This window comes from Henckelia pumila, chromosome 2 (assembly GCF_033568475.1).
Source record: "Henckelia pumila isolate YLH828 chromosome 2, ASM3356847v2, whole genome shotgun sequence".
Lineage (NCBI taxonomy): Eukaryota > Viridiplantae > Streptophyta > Magnoliopsida > Lamiales > Gesneriaceae > Henckelia > Henckelia pumila.
This window is the reverse complement of record NC_133121.1, coordinates 2,977,664-2,997,043: the sequence shown is the minus strand read 5'-3', so window position 1 is coordinate 2,997,043 and position 19,380 is coordinate 2,977,664. Positions and strand designations below refer to the sequence as shown.

At 36.6% G+C, this 19,380-nt stretch overlaps 4 protein-coding genes across 5 annotated transcripts; all 4 read left to right on the top strand.

The window, feature by feature from the left end:
• Window positions 1-68: 68 nt before the first annotated feature.
• Window positions 69-1,672, top strand: LOC140884340 (uncharacterized). Of its 2 annotated transcripts, XM_073291072.1 has the most exons (3): window positions 69-200; window positions 727-1,276; window positions 1,401-1,672. In XM_073291072.1, the coding sequence occupies exons 2-3, from the start codon at window positions 739-741 to the stop codon at window positions 1,445-1,447; spliced, it is 585 nt and encodes a 194-aa protein (XP_073147173.1). In that variant the 5' UTR covers window positions 69-200; window positions 727-738; the 3' UTR covers window positions 1,448-1,672. The 2 variants fall into 2 exon arrangements, 1 of the variants encoding a protein (XP_073147173.1); XR_012150633.1 differs by lacking the exon at window positions 69-200 and adding an exon at window positions 388-545 and having other exon boundaries at window positions 727-1,672.
• A 1,756-nt stretch (window positions 1,673-3,428) lies between these two features.
• Window positions 3,429-9,062, top strand: LOC140883867 (uncharacterized). The gene is made up of 9 exons (XM_073290472.1): window positions 3,429-3,819; window positions 5,541-6,159; window positions 6,371-6,399; window positions 7,351-7,516; window positions 7,606-7,737; window positions 7,877-8,000; window positions 8,117-8,231; window positions 8,506-8,622; window positions 8,718-9,062. Exons 1-9 carry the CDS (start codon window positions 3,580-3,582, stop codon window positions 8,865-8,867), a joined length of 1,692 nt encoding a protein of 563 aa, XP_073146573.1. The 5' UTR covers window positions 3,429-3,579; the 3' UTR covers window positions 8,868-9,062.
• A 2,065-nt stretch (window positions 9,063-11,127) lies between these two features.
• LOC140883144 (RING-H2 finger protein ATL65-like) lies at window positions 11,128-12,990 on the top strand. The gene has a single exon (XM_073289498.1). It carries the CDS (start codon window positions 11,525-11,527, stop codon window positions 12,824-12,826), a length of 1,302 nt encoding a protein of 433 aa, XP_073145599.1. The 5' UTR covers window positions 11,128-11,524; the 3' UTR covers window positions 12,827-12,990.
• A 3,123-nt stretch (window positions 12,991-16,113) lies between these two features.
• LOC140882219 (allene oxide synthase 3-like) lies at window positions 16,114-17,908 on the top strand. Its single transcript, XM_073288068.1, has one exon. It carries the CDS (start codon window positions 16,236-16,238, stop codon window positions 17,703-17,705), a length of 1,470 nt encoding a protein of 489 aa, XP_073144169.1. The 5' UTR covers window positions 16,114-16,235; the 3' UTR covers window positions 17,706-17,908.
• The last annotated feature ends 1,472 nt before the right edge of the window (window positions 17,909-19,380 follow it).

Here is a 19,380-nt window from a genome sequence, read left to right as displayed (position 1 = left end):
TCCCGTTTGGAAAATTGAAATCGATCTCCCATATTAATCAATAACCACACTTTTTCCAATGTCAAAATTTTCATTGAAGCTGGTTATTAGCATTAACGATTCATGCTTACATTCTTGAGCTTCGTGGCACACTAAACCTAATTGTGCATGAATTATCTCTAATTTGATCGATCTGGCTTCCCTTAATCGTTTTTTTTCTGGTGAGTAGTATCTTTTCTCCGAACTAAATAATGTCTGTTTTCTATATTTACCGTGCGCTGTAATTCCGGGCTTCCTTCAACCTTCTGGCACTGTCGGTGATTTGGGATTAGATCTAAAATTGATTGATTCGCGTTTCCCATTTGCTTTTAGTCTAAACTAGGGCAGTGTTTGGGAAAGGTCGTTGGAAGCTCTTCTCGGCTTTTCTTTTGAACAAAATTTTGTTATAAACTGTACAAAACACTACCTACGTATGTCAGCTTCACCTGAATCTGATCTTGTGGTTTCTGTTGTGTATCCAAAAGATAAAAAAAGATACAAATTTGGAGTGTTGGGTAGTTTGGATGGTAATTATGTAGTTGGTTTTTGATTATGTTAAGTTCAACGCCTTTAATTTCTCTTTGATGGATTTATTGCTGGTGATGTTTCCCTCCTGGAAATCTTGTGTCTTTGATGTTACATGTATTGTTTCGAATTGATGTTTGTACATTATTTGTTGATTGAGTGGTTTCATTGGATAATAAGCAGACATGATTGAAAATGGACCTCGGGGTCGATGAATCAAATGATGCATCTTGTTCATCCGATACGATTCGAGACAAGGGGAACTTCGAGTGCAACATCTGTTTTGAATTGGCGCAAGAGCCTACTGTCACGCTATGCGGCCACCTTTACTGTGGGTCCTGCATTTACCAATGGCTTCAAGTTTACTCACATTCTCATGAATGCCCGGTTTGCAAAGCTCTTGTGCGTGAGGAGAAACTAGTCCCGATACATGGGAGGGGTAAAGCAAGTTATGACCCTCAAGCTCGATCCATGACTAGAGCTTCCATTCGCGGTCAAGCGATGTTTCAGCAACCACAGACTGCTCAACGTGTAGATATGAGGCATATCCGGCAAGATGAGTTGGATTCCGTCTCGGGAATGGCTGGTACAAGGTTTGGTAATCTCACACTGTCTACGTTTTTCAATGCAATACCTGCAATTTTTAACCTTCAGACGCATGGATTTCACGATGCTACCGTGTATGGATCAACGTCGGGAGTTCCATATCTGTTTTCTAGTTCCTTTCATGGAGGTTACCTCCCCGCTTTTCTTCTTTCCGAGTTCACTCATTCAGAATGGAAACCAGTTGCTTGGAAAATTGTTTTTGTCACCATTGGTTTACTCATACTATTGCATATATTCCATTCGTGAAATAGGTATATTTTTGCTTGATTGGCATCCACTAGCATGGAAGACCAACTAATGAACACGATGAGTGAAATTTTGGTGGTCGAGGAGTGGACTGCGATTCGATTTGAATCATTTGTGGATTTTTCTTTAACCTCAGCAACTGAACAGAACGATATGTTGTGTATCTGTGACTTTCTAGTTTCTTGGTACAGTGATGTATACAAGAGTAAATGAAATGAAGCACCTATTATTGTTGCTAATTTGCGATAGTTTTGTAGTTATATGTATCGTTTTTTAGAGAAGTCTTTTTTCAATATTTCGTAAATGTTCTTTTTTTTTCACACATTTAATTTTTTTTTCTTTTGCACATCGGTTTTCAGTGTTTTTCTGCAATCCACGAATCAATTCAAAATCATTCAAAATCGGAAAAATTGGTCAAAAATCTAAATGGACTCTATTACTTCACAGTTTTATAAAATTCTATTGAATTTGTTAGTACTATAGTGTGCATCACAGTATCTTGAAGTCAAAGTCTCGAAGGTATTCACATCTACCGTTGATTGGCATGGAACCACACCACTCTAATTGAAGAGATCACATTTAAACCGTTGGATCTTTTGAGGTGTTCTCCATGTCGTCTCGTGATCTTCAAAGTATTGTTGCCGGCGCCTGAACGGAGACGAGATTCCGTGGACGACGATCCTGCTGCTGTTCAACAGATCGACGGTCACCAACTCCACATTGTTGATTTTCACCGAATCCAAAGGCTCTCCGGGCGACGCGGCGGTTACCACCAGATTCCGTCCGAAATCCATAGTCGGAAGCGAAGTCCTCGGCGGCAATCTCACGAGATCTGCCGCTGTCAGCCTCCTTCTCGGCACCACGTGGTACCAGAAATTGGACAAGTAAGCGCTGCCTTCGTCGGAAAAGATGGAGTCATCGTCGAGCGCGAACACCGTCATGGCCTTCAACCTCGAGAGTTCCTCGAGTTTGAATCTGAGAGCGATAGAGACGACGCGGTACCCTATGTCATGCAGGCGGAGGATTACGTCATTCAACACGATCGGCATGTCTGGTAGAGGAGGAGGAGATGTAGTTAATGTGTAGGGCGATGCCATCTCCTCGACGTTGCAGGAGAGGTCGGCGACGGTGACGAGGTTGGTGAAGTACGACATATTGATGGTGCGGAGTTGGTGGGAACGGAGATTGTGGAGGACGGCGGAGAAGTTGGAAGGTTCGTAGATGTTAGGGTGGTGGATTCGCGACGGACAGGATGGGGCGGCGGCGGTGTCCGAGCCATCGGAATTGGCAGTGGCGGCGGAGATGAGGAGGAGAAGGAGGAGGTTGAATCGGAGAGAGATCGCCATTGGGGATGAGCTAATGACGGGAAATGGAAGAGCTTAGTGTTTGGTTGTTTCAGTTATTAAGTTTCTAAATCAAATCTTTATTAATATGACAAAACGGCGGATATTTTTTATTTATTCAAATCTTGGTTATTTCAAGGAAATAAATATTATCATAAAATGAAAGTTCCATTTTTTTTTATAAAACTACATTTAAAAAATAAATACATGTTGCTAAAATATTTTTTTCAAGGACTTTTTAGAAACATGAGCTATCCAAGGTAATCCGTAGCTGTTTTGATACACGTTTAAAAACAATCTATTCATAATATATTTTTGGAAGCAATACTATCTGAATAATACCAATAAACAATAATAACCATAGTCTATATATTTCCTTTTAAAAAAACAATAGTCTATATATATTAAGTGGCTTACCCAAACTAAATTTAGAATCATGATATACACAAAAATAATCTCTCACTTTTATTTACGAAAATATTCATGTTTTATTTAATAAAATATTGTAATTAGGAAAAAAACCTAATTTAATAATAACAAAAATTTTAGAATTATATGGCATGGAAGGGGAACTAATAATAATAATAATAACCAAAAAAAAAGTTTTAGAATTATTTGCATTTTTGAGAGAGAAAATATTTTAAACAAATTTTTGGAAACACATGTCAAAAACCTAGCACAAACTTTTCGTTACTTGACTTCAAACTTCTTTAATTGAACACCACAACGCCGCACTTGTCTATTGTCTACCATTTTCTGGACCATTGTTTCTTGATAATTTCAAACACACCTCCCCAATCCCAGTGAAATCCACCCTGTACAATTGGGAGACGGTGTTCAAATGGAAGCAGATAGAGTGGGGCTGATTCTGGATAGAACCCTAGAGTTGAAGTCCAAGATTACCAATTGCCTTCACAAAAAGACTACCGATTCGGTGAAAGAAGATGCAGGAGGTGTATCGAAAGTATCTAAAGCCAACCCGGATGCCGAAAATCCAGAAGATGGCGATGAAGAAACAGAGAGTCTGCTCAACATTCGAGATGCTCTCGATTCCCTTGAAGGCCAGCTGTCTGCGCTGCAGGTTTCTTCTTTTATTTTTTTCTTTACAAGTTTGTGAATTTATGTTTGGGTTTTGTTAGAAAGTTGTAATGTTGGAAGTTCGTGGAAATTTCAGATGGTTCTAGGTGTCTTTGAAATGGAATGTGTTTACTGTTTTAGGGTTTAGTTAAGCCGTGTCTAATTGCCAGGAGGGGAGCCGGAAGTCACTCAATTGCTGATATTCTATTGATGCAAAGCTTTCATTGTTTTAAGAAAAATGAGACATAACCTTTTCATTTCTTTGAAACCCCCCCTTCTCTTATTGTTTGCCACTTTCGAGCTAACTAAGTTCGATTGGTGACAATGGTTTAAAGGATTTTTTTTTTTTTGCATCAGTTAAAAAGCTGTTTCTGTGGTGAAGATATCATGTTGATGCAACTTGGAGACTAACTATTCTTTTTCATTTTTATGGTCAAATATGTTAGTCTGTGATAAAATATGCGGATTATGATACTACGTACTGAGAAATGGTAAGCTGGTAATAATTTCATGTTGGCTTAGCCGCCGAAGATAGATCTAAGAAACCATAGTTTTTGGAAGTGCATGGTGCACAGATACATCTGTGATCCGCACATGTGTGGGTCATTTGCGGCTTCAGAGCACACCAAGATTCATAGTTCATGGTCAAGATGCAGGCTTCATCAAAGGGTTGTGCCTTATCTTGCATGAACCTTGTTGTGCTTTCAACCTATTTGTTGGGATTGAAACTTTGAAATAAATGATGGATGCAAGAAGTCTTTCTGGCGTATAAATGGATGTTCTGATATTTTTTTTGCATTATATAATGTAGTGTTTTTGGCATTATTTGCGGAATGGCGAAAGTAAATATTTCCATTATTTTCAAGTTTTGGGCCTTGTGGAGATTCCTTATTAAAACATGATAGAAGGGTAAAAAATAATTCACAAGGAATCTTCCTTTTTTTTTTTTTTTTGCATTCCCCTTTTGCGCATTTGCAAGATCGTTGCTAAATGGAATGCACTCTTGGGAAATCAGCCCAATCTCTTGGGTCCATAAACCTTTATTAAAATTTCCTACTTACGGGTTATTATATTCTCGTGCTTTGTTCTCATATCTGCTTGTAGTTCTTCATTATATGGAAACTGTAGGGTAGAGGTAGGAAGACTTGAAACATATTAAACAAGGTGCCATTGTTGTCGGTGATTTGGAAGCCATGATTTTTAGATGATAAAGAACAGACCTCGGCCTTTTTGTTTTCTGAAGAATCTGAAAGTTCTCTAACTTCATATTTGGTTTGCATTTCTTGAGCAGCAACACAATGTATCAAGCTCTTACAAAAAAATCTTAGGATGAAAATGGTATATTCTATTGGTTGGCTTGCTCCTGCATTTGGAATCAAATGGCACTCTGTATGCTAAGAACCAATTCAGTGGTTCTTCATATTGACATGTGAAAGCATAAGATCAGCCTACATGTTAATGGTTACTGTATTATCCGTATGTAGTAAGTTAAGTGACTTTGAAGTATCTCATGTGAAATTTGTTTTGGAAATTATGTGCTGAATGAATCAACTAAAGACTGGTTTTGATTATTTTAAGGCTTGGCTTCTTGCATCAGTGGACAAACTGGTTTACTTCTGTTTCGATGGACCTTAATCCAATTAAATGTTACTCTCATGACATGAAATTTTCCCCCTTTTTCAAGGGCCGATGGCACCTTACTTCTTGTTATTATGTGCTTATTAGGCATTACAGCAGCAGCAATTTTATGAAAAAGAAGCAGCCTTGACTGAGATAGAGTACTGCCAGAAGAAGTTGCTCAAAGAGCTGAAGGAATACAAAGGTAAGGAGTTAGAAGTCATACACGAGGCAATTGCTTTTGCGAGTGAAACTGAGGATAACAATGATCTCCTCCTGCCTCCGTATCCAAGCCGGCCCTCTCATTCCACTGTCCCCGGTAACGAGCATCTGCCATCCTTCCCTCCCACTCGTAAATTTTCTCAAAATGGGGCTGTTGACAACAGCCTTATTGATAGAGATCAGAGAAGAACTGGATCGAGAAGACCGTTGAAAGGGCTGAAATTCTTGATTACTGCAACAGCCAAGACAGCGCTAACTATTGTTGGAATGGTAGCTATCTTGAGTCTGGCTGGTTTTCAGCCCAGGCTGAGGAAAAGGAATGACCCGCTGAAGCTTGTGGACTTTTTTCAGCTGCTAAGCAACGATGAAGTACAAGCAACTATGGAGTGTCCTCCTGGGAAGGTCCCCATGTTTGAAAATGGCGAAACACGGTGTGTTGTGAAAGAGAGAATTGAAATTCCATTCGACTCAGGTGTTACAATCCCTGATGTGAAATACGGATGTGGTTGATCTCGACTTAAAAATAAAGAAGAGAAGAGAATTGTAGTAGTATCGCAAATGATTCTGCTGCTCCTGTATATTCTATCCTTCTATTAACGTTCACTACTGCATTTCTTGTAAAGATTTGATGGTGTCATAATTTCCTATTAATATTGGGCGGCAAATGCAAGATTTTGTTTTGCTTGCTAATAATTCTCATCTTCTTTTACCGTCAGCAAGGAACAAAATTCCAAAGATTGCCCCAGTGTGTTTTATTTGATTTTGTTCATCTCTTGGACTAGGTCACTAGAGTCGATACCAATTTCAACTTGTCTTCATTAGTATATGGGAAAATAAAGTTCTTGGATCATTAACATGTTCAAATTTTTTTAAAATTTGGTTTTGGTACTCTAAACTTGTAATCTTCTGTTATTTTAGTCTAATTGATGATGTGACACCAAAAAATATTGATATGATATCGAAACATGATGAATAAACTTTGAAAAATATTGATTTGTCATGAACATATTATCCAAGTTCGTTTATATAAATACTATCATGCAGCATAATAGTCATCACGCATTCATTTAATTTTTCATATTCTTACTAAACTTAGTATTATATTATATTTATACATATAGCATAGTTGGGTACATAGGATATGATAAGTATAGGATATATAATATAAGGATAAATTAAGGATAAATAAAATGGTAGGATATTATATTAAATATTTGGTATGATTTTAATAAGAGTGATTAAATTATATATTCGATTTTAATGATAAAATTAATCATATCATAACGTGGAGGAGAATGAGGCGTGTGTAGAGTTTAGATGTTTTTAAATGTGGAGGGTAATCATGTCTTTTTGTAGTATTTTTTAGTTGTATTAAATTTATCACACCAAATCAACCTTGTCAAAGCATTTATCAAGGGCTCATTCATTTATCATGGGCTTTTTAAAAATATATCAAACATGGGATGTTAGAGGATAATTTATTAATAACTCTCTTGTTATGTGTACCAAACTATGCCTATAATAAGTACATAACATTAATTTTTTTTGTAAATATGTTGGCGTCATCCCCTACGACCGCCATTGACCAGCTCACAGGATGATTATATTCGGTATGGGATTTGGAAACATGGGACAAAAAAATAAGGCAAGTTGGCTCTTCATTAATCCCAAACGCACATCAACTTCAACAATTTAGCACTATAAAACTAAAACTTTCAAACCCATTACGCACACTTTATATTTTATCAACCGTTTAGCAAATCCAGCAGGCTCAATTTGTTCAGAGTCACAAATCATGGACATCTGCAACATCAACAAGATTGGTTGTGATAATCCCATTACTATGCTCTACTGCAATAACAGTAAGTGCTTCTAATTTATTGTTTCTGAAAAAAGCATGTTTTTGTTCTGTTCTTGATTTACTAACAATTTCTTGGAATTGTTTCTTCAGCAAGCCCAAGTTACAATTTCTCTGCTAAGAAGCATCTGCAACTTCAATCTTCTAGCAATTTATCATGGCTTAAAATGGATGATTCATGGCAGCGTCATCTCTATTGCAGAACTCCCAAGATTTCAAGAAGATGTAAGCCACCTCTGTTTGCTACCATTCTTCAAGTTAACCTGCATATTCTAAACTATATATATATATGCTACCATTCACACACACGCACACACACACGGGACTTGATTTTTTGGTGATTTATTAATGCTTGAGAATGAAGGCATGGAAAAGAAACATGGAGTAGAAGTGAGAGCTTTCACAGAAGAACAAGAAGCTTTGGTAACCAAGTCATGGAAAGTTATGAAGAAAAATGCTGGTGAATTGGGTCTTAAATTCTTCTTGAGGTGGGTTCGGTGATTCTTGATCTTTTATTTAGATCATTGAACAAAACTTTAGTAGTTTTTAATTTACCACCAGTGTTTTAAGCATAGAATATTACATGAAATCACTAAATTTGTAGGATATTTGAGATAGCACCATCTGCGAAGAAGCTTTTCAGATTCTTGAAGGATTCAGATGTGCCTCTGGAGCAGAATCCAAAGCTGAAACCACATGCCATTACTGTTTTTGTGATGGTAATATTATTAATTTATACCCCTTGTTTTCGACTATATTTAATGAACTTGAACCAATGGAATATATTCTATTACCTAATTTAGAATCATTGATATATCTCAGCATTGGTTTAAAGTTTTATTTTTTATTGATGTATAAATTATAGCTTAAAGAAATGACTAAGAAATTCTTTAAATTCTTGGTTTTGCTAAAAATATTAGCTAGTCTAAGGTCTTTAAATAAAGTATTAAATCATCCAAATATGCATTTAATTTAATGATATGAAATTTGCAGACATGTGAATCAGCAGTTCAGCTTCGGAAAGCTGGGAAACCTGTGGTGAAAGACTCGAGTCTCAAAGATTTGGGCGCTACACACTTCACTTATGGTGTGGTAGATGAACATTTTGAGGTATACTTGTTGCTATAATTTTTTTAAAAAAAATATTGGTTTTTTTTATATTTTTTAAAAAAGCGAGTAAACGAGTTTAAATCGACCCATTTCAGGTAACGAAATTTGCATTGCTGGAGACTATAAAAGAAGCAGTGCCGGAGATGTGGTCGCCGGAGATGAAGAACGCTTGGGCGGAAGCCTATGATCAGTTGGTGGATGCTATCAAGGCTGAAATGAAGCCTGCTTCTGCTGTTTCTAATTGAAGAAGACTAATTTTATGCTCGAAGAAATTAATATAATGTTTGTATGATAATTTCAGTAATAAAAATTTCTCCAAGTTACCATTTGCTAGAACATAATTAATCTGAATTAAAGGTCTTTATTACTTTTTTCCCTCTTTAATCTCAAATATAAAGCCATATATATGCCTCAAATATATTAGCCATTTTTCATTTTTATTATTATTTTTAGTATTTTAAAAAGAGCGCTATAGAGTGCGTTATTAGGCTTTTTACGTAAATAGCCCACACTTTACAGACCAGAAGAATAAAAGCCCATAAATTAATTATTTGACCTACAACTTATACGCACGCGAAGATAACTTAGATTCGATTCAGTATCAAAACTTTTCAATGAAGATTTTAGGAGCGAATTTTTTTTTTATTTTTTTGGTGATTTGGGTTTAATTTCTGGGCAGATTTTGTTGGATTTATAAGTTGAATCTTTGGGTCGAATTTTGGCAGATTATGTGGTTTAAGTTGTAAGATTTTTTAAAATTATTATGGTCTAATGACTAATTGTCTCACTTATTTAGTTATATTGTATAAGTATATTTCTATTTTTTAAATAATAACTTAAGTTATGCGCTGCGATATTTACGTTATGTTATCACATGACAAAAACGTTATGGACTAACACAACACCTTTTAAAACACTGCAATTTACATATTATTAAATATATTAACTACTTCTAAAAAAATTTATCATGTTAAGACATTTTTTAAAAAATATTGCTAAAACATCCATCGCCTAAATATAAAACAATTTCGAAAATTTAAAAAAAAATTATAAACTTTTTAAATATGTGTGAAAATACACACAAGTATACATATATGAAATAGAAAGAGTATTTATTTGTTGCTCTTTACATTCTACTTATTTAGGCTATATTTCATTTTTCATTTTATTTTCTATGTTGAGTGTATTTTTAATGACTTGGTAACCTGCTACCGCTATCTTTCGATGTGCACAGAATAAAATTTCAAACTAACGCGAAAAACCTGCAAACTATATTAGTCAAATAAATCGTACTAAACGAGTCATGTGCGACAAAATAGCCAAAAAAATATTGGTAGAGAAAATTTAACTTCTAACATATGAACAAACATTCTCTTATTCCACAAAACTGGAGACCTCTTGAGACATGTTTAGTTTTATTTTTCTTACTATTTTATCTATTTATCTTATTAAATTAATATTGTTACATACTTATATAATTTTTTAACATATTAAAATCTTTATTAAATAAGTGTGAAATTAGAGAGTGTTCTGTAAAATTTACATTTTATCAATCTTTATTAATTATATATATATTATGTGGAATTTTTACGAACACGCGATAGATCAAAATTCTCGTCTCCAATAGCTTCCCTAAAACGTGTTCACTGTTGAAAGTCAACGTCTACGGTCAAAGGAATTTCAAATTACCTCTATTGGTTTACGTTAGGTACTCCTGCACCAGAACCAATCACACATTCACACTGTCCCATACACCAGCCCTTATCGTAGGCAGTGGGCATAGTTGCTGTCATATCGGGTTCTGTCTATTCTTTTCCATCCGGGCAGTGTCCGAATGAGATAGCAACAACCCAGATGATCCGAGTCGTTGAGTGTTCGTTTGCCAGCATAGACTCAATCGATGTATCGATGCTCCAGAAACTCTTTCAAAAAATTAATAGTTGTTTTGATCACAATCTAGGAACAATTTTTATACGAGCATCAATTATGTTTTTTTTTAAAAAAAAAAAATTAATTAGTTAATGATAGTATGTTTTATTAGCTTCGTTTATCGAAAATATTAAATTATTAATTACGAAATTTGAGAAAATATTAATTGAAAAATTTATGGAATTAAAGATTTAATTTCCAAATCGAAAATATCCGTTAATTACAGAATTTGAGATTTCAATTCAGAATTTGGAAAAATATTAATTGAAGAATTTATGAAATTAGAGATTTAATTTTCAAGTCGAAAATATTTATTTTGAGGATTTACAGATATTTTCGACTTGAATTTAAATCTCTAATTTCATAAATTCTCCAATTAATAATTTTCCAAATTCGAAATTAAAATCTCAAATTTCGTAATTAATAACTTAATATTTTCGGGCCTTAGAAAACTACTAATTTCTCGAACAATTTTATCTCAATAATTACACCAATTCATTCTGAAAGTTATACATGTAGCATTTTTTAGTACAAATATGCAATTGTATAACCATATATTTGTTAAAATAATAATAGGTGAAATGAATTCCAAGTAACTTGCTCCTTTCGAACTGTCCAATAGGCCAAAGGTACAACTTCACGGCTTTGTCTATGCTAGGTCTGCTGCATTCAATGGCTTATATTTTTTTAAATGAGATCATATCAAGTTCAAAAAAACATAAACGATTGAATCCCCATTCGGGCAGTAGGCACTATTCGAATGGGGTAGCATATGGCTTATATTTTTTTAAATGAGATCATATCAAGTTCAAAAAAACATAGACGATTGGATCCCCATTCGGGCAGTGGGCACTGCTCGAATGGGGTAGCATAGAAAAAACCCAACTTCACACAGATCGCTAAAACTGTACTCGCACGTAGCAGATTCTACCACCAAATCCAATGGGGCATTTGTGGTTCCACTGCGGCGTCAATGTCAAAAGCAGCGGCGAGTCAGCGCCAACCATTTCCCATCTCCACACTGAAACCTCGTAAAACCACCACATTTTTCCGTCCGCCAACCACCATGCTCCGCCGCAGCTCAGCCCCTGAAACATCGCCGCACCACCGCTGGAACCCACACTCACCGGCTCCTTCTCCATACTCCACCTGGCTTCCTTCAATGGAGATTTTGTCTTCCTCCTCCACCTCCGCGGATTCATCCAGTCGGCAGTCCTCTGTAGATGTCAGCCCCCCTTTGATTGCCATGGCTGTTATAGCCGTAATAGCCTTCATCGCCATCATATTCTCCCGCCCAATTTCCCGTCAATTCCTCCGATTCTACCGCCGGTACAGACAGCGGCGCCGACGATCCGTCCCGTCGTCATCGTCCGCCGGAGATGTCCTCTCGCTTCCGTATTCCTTCGACTCCCCCAGAGATGCTAATTTCTACGTCGTGTCACCTGAAGGGCTGCAGGAATCTCTCATCAAGACGATTCCTCTCTCGATATACACTCGCAAAAGCGGCTTCCATGACTGCGCGGTGTGTTTGCTCGAGTTCCGGGAAGATGATTACGTCCGTACACTCCCGGCTTGTTCACACGCTTTTCACGTCGATTGCATAGATGTGTGGCTGCGTTCACACGCAAACTGCCCCCTTTGCCGAGCTGGAATATTCCGCCAGGATTCTCCTTTCAGGCCGGTGATGGCGGCAAGGATAAGGCCGGATTTGGATGATTTGATTTTCCCGAGCATTATTCTCCAGCCTCTGCCTGAGATTCCAACCGAGTCAGAGGAGGCCGCGGCGGCGGAAGGTGAAATCACCCAGGAACGCTCGCCGATTCATGAGAGGATAAACAACCAATCAGAGGACAGATTCAACGGCCGGAATTTCTTGTTGAAGAGATCGTATTCCTTCGAATTCGAACGAAACATAGGTTCGGATAACTTAGTGACAGAGCCCTCGACCGCCTCGCCGTGGCGGTTCCGGCGAGGCGGCGGAGGTTTCTGGAGCAAACGCCCGTCGCCTTTCAGCTCACTATCGAAAGCTAGAGTTTTCTCATTCCATCACTACAGAGGAATGAAATCTCCGTTTTCCCGGCGGCGGAGCTTCCTACCACTATCGGAATCGAGCGTTCGAACCAGCGGAGGCGGCTCATCAAGGCGGCGAAAGTCGTTGGCGAGTCCGATGTTCGTTAGGACTTCCGCTGCGGCCACTGGGTTTGCCTTGTCGAGCCGGCTGAGGAGCGGTGATCCGGAGGCCTTGCTTTCACCTGAGAGATTTAACAGACGGTGAGGATGGGTGACACGTGGACACAAAGCCAGGAAACAAAGGAATCTACTTGATTTCTTATCCATTTTCGTGTATTTTTATATGTATGAATATGAATAGAAGGCAACATAAAGCATAGAGTATAGAAATTTACATCCACGATATAACACAAAAATATTTTTAGGGAAAGTCAAATTTAACATGAAACAAATAGGGTAATTACATAAAAGAAAGGAGAATGATGATCTTTGTCTTAACATTAGTCGCAAGCTGAGTTGCTTCATTCATTGATCTACAGATAGAAACAAAAAAAAAACACACGAAATCTAGGAACATTAATCTCAAACTAGTAAATATTAACATAAAAATTGTACATCTCGAAAAGAATATACTATAAGACGCTTGTACATTGTTCCAATAACTACCTTTCGATAATATTTATAATGCTTAAACAATTTAACATATTTTACATTCCAAAAATAGTATTTCATAATAACACCGAGATTTCAAAAAATTTTGAGTTGTACTATCATTTAAACGTTATTATAGGTACTCTAAAAAAAAAAAAAAAGTTATTATAGGCAGCATGTGCATACTAGCATGAATTAAATAGAGATCAGGGCCCAAAACCCATTGCCCAAGTCATTTCAGTTTCTGGCCCATTTTCAATGCAAGCGGCCCAATTTCTTTCTTTGAGGGCAAGATTTCGTTAACAAATAACATTTTTTGAATTGTTTTAATTGCAAATTGCTCAAAAATCCCCAATGCAAACATGTTTTGCTCTGCATTCTTTAACCATTTTTTTGTATCATAATTTTTGTTAATTTGTACCACATCTTGCATTGTTTTGTACCACATTTTATGACTAGGGACCTCAAAGCAAAACATGTTTGCATTTGGGGATTTTTGAGCAAATTGCCCTTGTTTTAAACATGTTTGATATTATTTGAGAGACCTTCTAAAAAGTATTTTTTGATAATGCTTTTATGATTGGATTGGTGATTAAATCAGTATATCTTAAAAAAACGATTAAATCGGTCGGACCGTTTTAACCAGATGATCGAACCGAAAAATCATTTATATATTATAATATAATGAATAATATATTTTAAATTTTAAAAACCCAAAAAATGTATGTAAATAAACAAAAAAATATATATATTTTCCATGAATTTAAAAATAAATAAATTATAAATATATTGAAAATATCAACTATAGTTATATATTTTTTAAATAATAAAATAATTAATTTAAAAAATTCTAGTATTACTAAAATAATATTTTTAATGGAGTAAAAATTCTAAATAATCATATATATATTAAATTTAAAGTTTTAAAAATAAAATATTTAATTATTAAAAAAAATCAAAAACCGGTCCGACCTGTTTTGATCGGTTCTGGTCGATTTAGTCGTTAAAACAGTTTTTGGGGTGTTCGAGATCGAAATTTTGGTTGGTTCTCGGCCGAGTTGGTCCGGTTTTAAAAACATGGCTTCTTAATTTTTTTTTTAATAAAATTTGTTTAAGACACTTAAGTAGTATTTGAAAGAGCTTAGAAAAAAAACAATTCTCACCTTTTGTAAACCTTGACTTGGGAGTTGGGAATTTGGAGATAAACGACTGACATATATTATCAAAAAGAAAGTAGCTAAAAGATTATTTTTGTTATTTCCCATCACATATATGTACCGATGTATCTAATTTATCACACGATCGAACTTCCCGGATCGTCCCATGAGATGTACGTTGTTGTTTCTTAATAATTCCGATCCACACGTATTTTTTTGCAGCTTCAGGTCACTCTTTTGTGTTTATTAATCACTGTAGGCACAAAAGTAGTACTTATAAATACTTTTGTTTAAGTTGTAGTGTTTTGTAGTTCGGGTGATTAATACTGCCAACTTTTCTGCTTTTATAAAGTTTGATCTACAGATTCTACAAATGATCTGACGATAAAATGCTATATAAAAGTAATGAGTGGATTAATTTAATTAGATTCTTGGTCAAATTTTGAGAACCATAAAATTGGGGAGAATTGTTTGGAAATGATTATGTGTATATTATAATTTTAAATTAAGTTAAGGGAATTATCATAATCTTAATAAGCCTTCTCTCATTTCGTAGTGAGACTAATCTCGGTCAACTTGGTGTGCCAAGCACAAGATATATACGAATACGTACTTAATAAAGATAATTATAATCCCGCTGGCATCACTTTTATTATCCTAATCATCTATTTTTTTGCTTGCACGTCAAATACTAGGTTGAGGCGGTTTTTGGGTGCGAAAAAGTTTACACATGATGTACAAAATACAAAAGAGATTGTAAATGTCAACTTTATGTGAAAATACGTCAGTCGTTATTTTTCGGTGTTTATTGAACGAATGTCCAAACAAATGCAGTAGTCTGCAAGTCACGTTAATCATATAAATCGCATCGAAGAACAAGTCATATGCGACAGCCTTCTTAGGGGTGGTTCGATACGGTATACCGCATACCGTATCGAATACCGCATATCGTAGCGGAAATTTTGATACCGAAAATTTCGATACCGATACCGTACCGAAAATTTCGTCAGTATACCGAAATTTCGGTATAGTATAAATCCATACCGATACCGCGGTATTCGGTACGGTATCGGTATGATACCGTGTATATCGATTTTTTATACCGTTTTTTTAAAAAAAATATCGGTATATACCGTGTATACCGATTTTTTTCCGATATATCGAAATATCGAAAATTCAAAAATCTCATACCGATACTGATACCGATACCGAAAATTTCGATACGATAAATTTTCGGTATACCAAAATTTTCGATATTTTCGGTACGGTAAAGGTGGTATGACGGCATTTCGATATTTTTTGTCAGCCCTAGCCTTACCCGAGAAGATGTTAGCCAAACAGCTTTAAATCCGAGAGACGAACACAATCGAAAATTATTTCGGATACAAAACCATGAACAAAAATTAGCGCTAACAACAATTACAGAACAAAAAACGAAATAAGTATCGTGTAAGTACGTAACAGTAAACGACGGTATAAATATGATACATATGAAGCAGTAAGAAAACTATAAAACAAAACGAAACATGTTAATTTCCGGGAAGTGAGGGACTTCGGGTTTGGCTACCGCCCCGTTTTTGTGTTCTTGATACAGTGTAAACGCCACCTTTGGTCAGATTAGATGTCCGTTTCTCACGTGTTTTTTTTTTGTTATTTTTAAATATTTTTTTTTCATTTTTGCAATACGGTCAATAAAATTTTTCTAAATTTTCCTAATAAATAACGGCAAGAATCCATTTCCCAACGCATTTTATTTCAGCTCAGGAAAAAAAAAAAGAAAAGAAAAAAGGAAAATTCATTTTATCCGGTTCCGAGCATTGTATTTCCCGAAGCATTCAACCAACCTTGAACAAAAACCACTTGAAGATGCCTTCATCCACAACCTCCGCCGCCGTCTCCGACGACCGCCGCGACACAACGCCGTACGAGGCCGCTGTCCAAAATATCCCCGGAGACTACGGCCACCCGTTTTTCGGGCCGATATCCGACCGCTACGACTACTACTACAACCAAGGCGAGGTGGAGTTCTTCAAAGCCCGAATGAAGAAACACCAGTCCACAGTCTTCAGATGCAACATGCCGCCGGGCCCATTCACGGCCAAAAACCCACGAGTCATCTGCCTTCTCGACGCCGTGAGCTTTCAGACCCTCTTCGACAACTCCAAGGTCGAGAAGAAAAACTTGCTCGACGGCACTTTCATGCCCTCCACCGCATTCACCGGCGGCTACCGGGCCTGCGCCTTCTTGGACACCTGCGAGCCCAATCACTCGGCCCTCAAAAGCTTTTTCCTCTCCACACTCGCCAAAAAGCACGACAAGTTCATCACCATCTTCAGGCAATCCATTTCCACCATGTTTTCGGGCTTGGAAGATGAATTCTCCGCCAAGGGCAGCGCCTACTTCAATGACTTAAGCGACCGCATGTCTTTTGATTTCGTCTTCCGTTTGTTCTGCGACAAGCATCCCTCTGAAACTCCGATCGGGCCCGACGGCCAGAAACTCGTTGACTTATGGCTCTTCTGTCAGCTCCATCCATTGATGACCTTACGATTAAAATACTTCCCAAACTTCCTGGAAGATCTATTGCTGCACACCTTCCAGCTTCCTTTCTTCCTCGTGAAATCCAAGTACAAGAAACTCTACAATGCTTTTTACAATTCCGCAGGTTCCATTCTGGATGAAGCAGAAAAGATGGGACTCAAGAGAGACGAAGCCTGCCACAACTTGGTGTTTTTAGCTGGATTCAACGCGTACGGCGGCATGAAAACTCTCTTCCCCGGTCTGATCAAATGGGTCGGCGCCGCCGGAGAAGATCTTCACCGTAAGCTGCGAGACGAAATAAGATCTGTCGTCAAATCGGAGGGCGGCGTCGTCACCGTCGCAGCTCTGAACAAAATGACGCTCACGAAATCAACCGTATACGAAGCTCTGAGAATCGAGCCACCCGTCCCTTACCAGTACGGCAAAGCCAGGCAAGATCTCACCGTACGGAACCATGAATCGTCGTTCTTGATCAAGAAAGGGGAGATGCTTTTCGGGTATCAGCCGATTGTGACCAAAGATCCCCTGGTTTTCAAGAACCCGGAAGAGTTCGTGGCGGATAGATTCGTGGGCGGCGGCGAAGAACTGATCCAGTACGTTTACTGGTCGAACGGGAGAGAGACGGAGGATCCGACGACGGAGAATAAGCAATGTCCGGGAAAGGACTTGGTTGTGTTGTTGTCTCGATTGATGCTGGTCGAATTTTTCCTCCGATACGACACATTTCAGGTGGTGTCGGGAAAATTATTGGCAGGTTCTTCGGTTACCATCAAGTCATTCACAAAGGCTACATGAAAACCAAAGTTTATTGCCAATTTGTTTGTTGTTTTATCAGTGGATAATCTTCACTTGTGATTGTTATTATGGAATAAATTTGTTTGTACGTACGGGAGATTCACTGTATATTCTTAATTTCAGCACAAAAGTTTGTAATGGTTGATTGATTTCAAGTGTGTTAATTTGATTTCCTCATCTTTGTGAAAAGTGAAGATTTTTTATTTTTTTTTGTTCCCATAATTTTCATGTATATTAAAGATTTCAAATTTATAATAACGAATTCATGATTAGTTTGTTCGAGTGAGCTCGAATCTCTTATTATGTATTTCTTTTGATCATTTTCAAATTAATCTTCATTTAGAGTCGTTTCAAATTATTCTTTCACGTTTAAATCATTCTATCCATATTTTACACATACTGGCAGATATGTTTTTATATGCAACGAAAACATCGAAATAGATAGTTGTGAAAGGCAGAAAGCGATTAACATTTAAACTATACGTTGGTGTGAATGCATATTGTGTATTTGTGTTTATCAACTAAAGTTTACATCTGTCTTGGCTATAATATTTAATTGGAATGAATTATCATTTTTTATTTTTTATTTTTGGGTTGAAGCTGGATGAATTATTTTTAGTTTTACGCAATTAGAATATATATATAATTGACTGTTAAATTGACATAAGGTTAAAAAAATAAATCGTTGAATGCGTGTCATTGAATAATGAAGTTCGGGTTGACCGTTTTGAATAATTAAAGGAATCATAAAGATAGCCATGAATTCTCCACTTGTAATATCTTTATTATTTTTTCTTCATCGAAATTATATATCCAAGATCGGTATCTTTTTTTTTAAAAAAATATTCTTTAATAAAAAATGATATTATAATATAATTTATATTAATATCGAAACGCGTGCATAAATTATGAAATAGACAAATGGCCCATATCAATAATTCAATTATTTTTTTATTTTATTTTTCTAGGGAAAACAACCAATTCATTAAAAAATGGTTAAAATAAGATACAACAATATTAGACAACCAACAAAGTAAAATACCAATCAAACATTCAAAGTTCGAAGACGAAGAAAGTGCGTGTCGATCCAAACAATGAGCCACGACATTAGATGATCTTTGCATATGGAGCAACGAAATGAAAATTGGATTATCAAGAAGCTCTCTAATTTCCAACGATAGCACACCATAAGGACTAAGATCCTCTTCCAGCTGAGTTACTGCTTGAACCGCCTGAAGCGAGTCTGAGAAAATACAAACATTGACAAAACCATGGTGCAAGCAAAAATCAATTTTAAAACGGATAGCGGTTAATTCTGCTCCTTTCACCGAGCCTAGATTCCGAATAATTTCAGCTCTAGCCCCCAATACCTTCCCGTGAAAGTCTATTATCACCATCCCACACTAAATATATTTTTCGACATAATACACCCTGCATCAACATCCATCCTTAGCTGATTAACAGCAGGAGACTTCCACAACGAATCCGATGTACACTATCTCGAGAAATTTAGGTTGTGACATTTGATGCTTGCTGTTCTAAAAGTATCCAACATCATTAAGGCCCAATCAATATTGATTCCTTCCAATCTTATGTTAGGATCATGCATTCTCTTACAAAATTCATACCCACACTGCCCATGCCATAGTTGCAAACAATTCAACCTCCTCTTTTT

Bases quoted from the DNA above. Each gene is read 5' to 3' on its own strand.
- LOC140884340 (XM_073291072.1), top strand. From the start codon at position 739: ATGGACCTCGGGGTCGATGAATCAAATGATGCATCTTGTTCATCCGAT. The intron at 1,277-1,400 runs GTTACCTCCCCG...TTCGTGAAATAG, and splicing joins TTCTAGTTCCTTTCATGGAG to GTATATTTTTGCTTGATTGG.
- LOC140883867 (XM_073290472.1), top strand. From the start codon at position 3,580: ATGGAAGCAGATAGAGTGGGGCTGATTCTGGATAGAACCCTAGAGTTG. The intron at 7,738-7,876 runs GTAAGCCACCTC...TTGAGAATGAAG, and splicing joins TCCCAAGATTTCAAGAAGAT to GCATGGAAAAGAAACATGGA. The intron at 8,623-8,717 runs GTATACTTGTTG...GACCCATTTCAG, and splicing joins TGGTAGATGAACATTTTGAG to GTAACGAAATTTGCATTGCT.
- LOC140883144 (XM_073289498.1), top strand. From the start codon at position 11,525: ATGTCAAAAGCAGCGGCGAGTCAGCGCCAACCATTTCCCATCTCCACA.
- LOC140882219 (XM_073288068.1), top strand. From the start codon at position 16,236: ATGCCTTCATCCACAACCTCCGCCGCCGTCTCCGACGACCGCCGCGAC.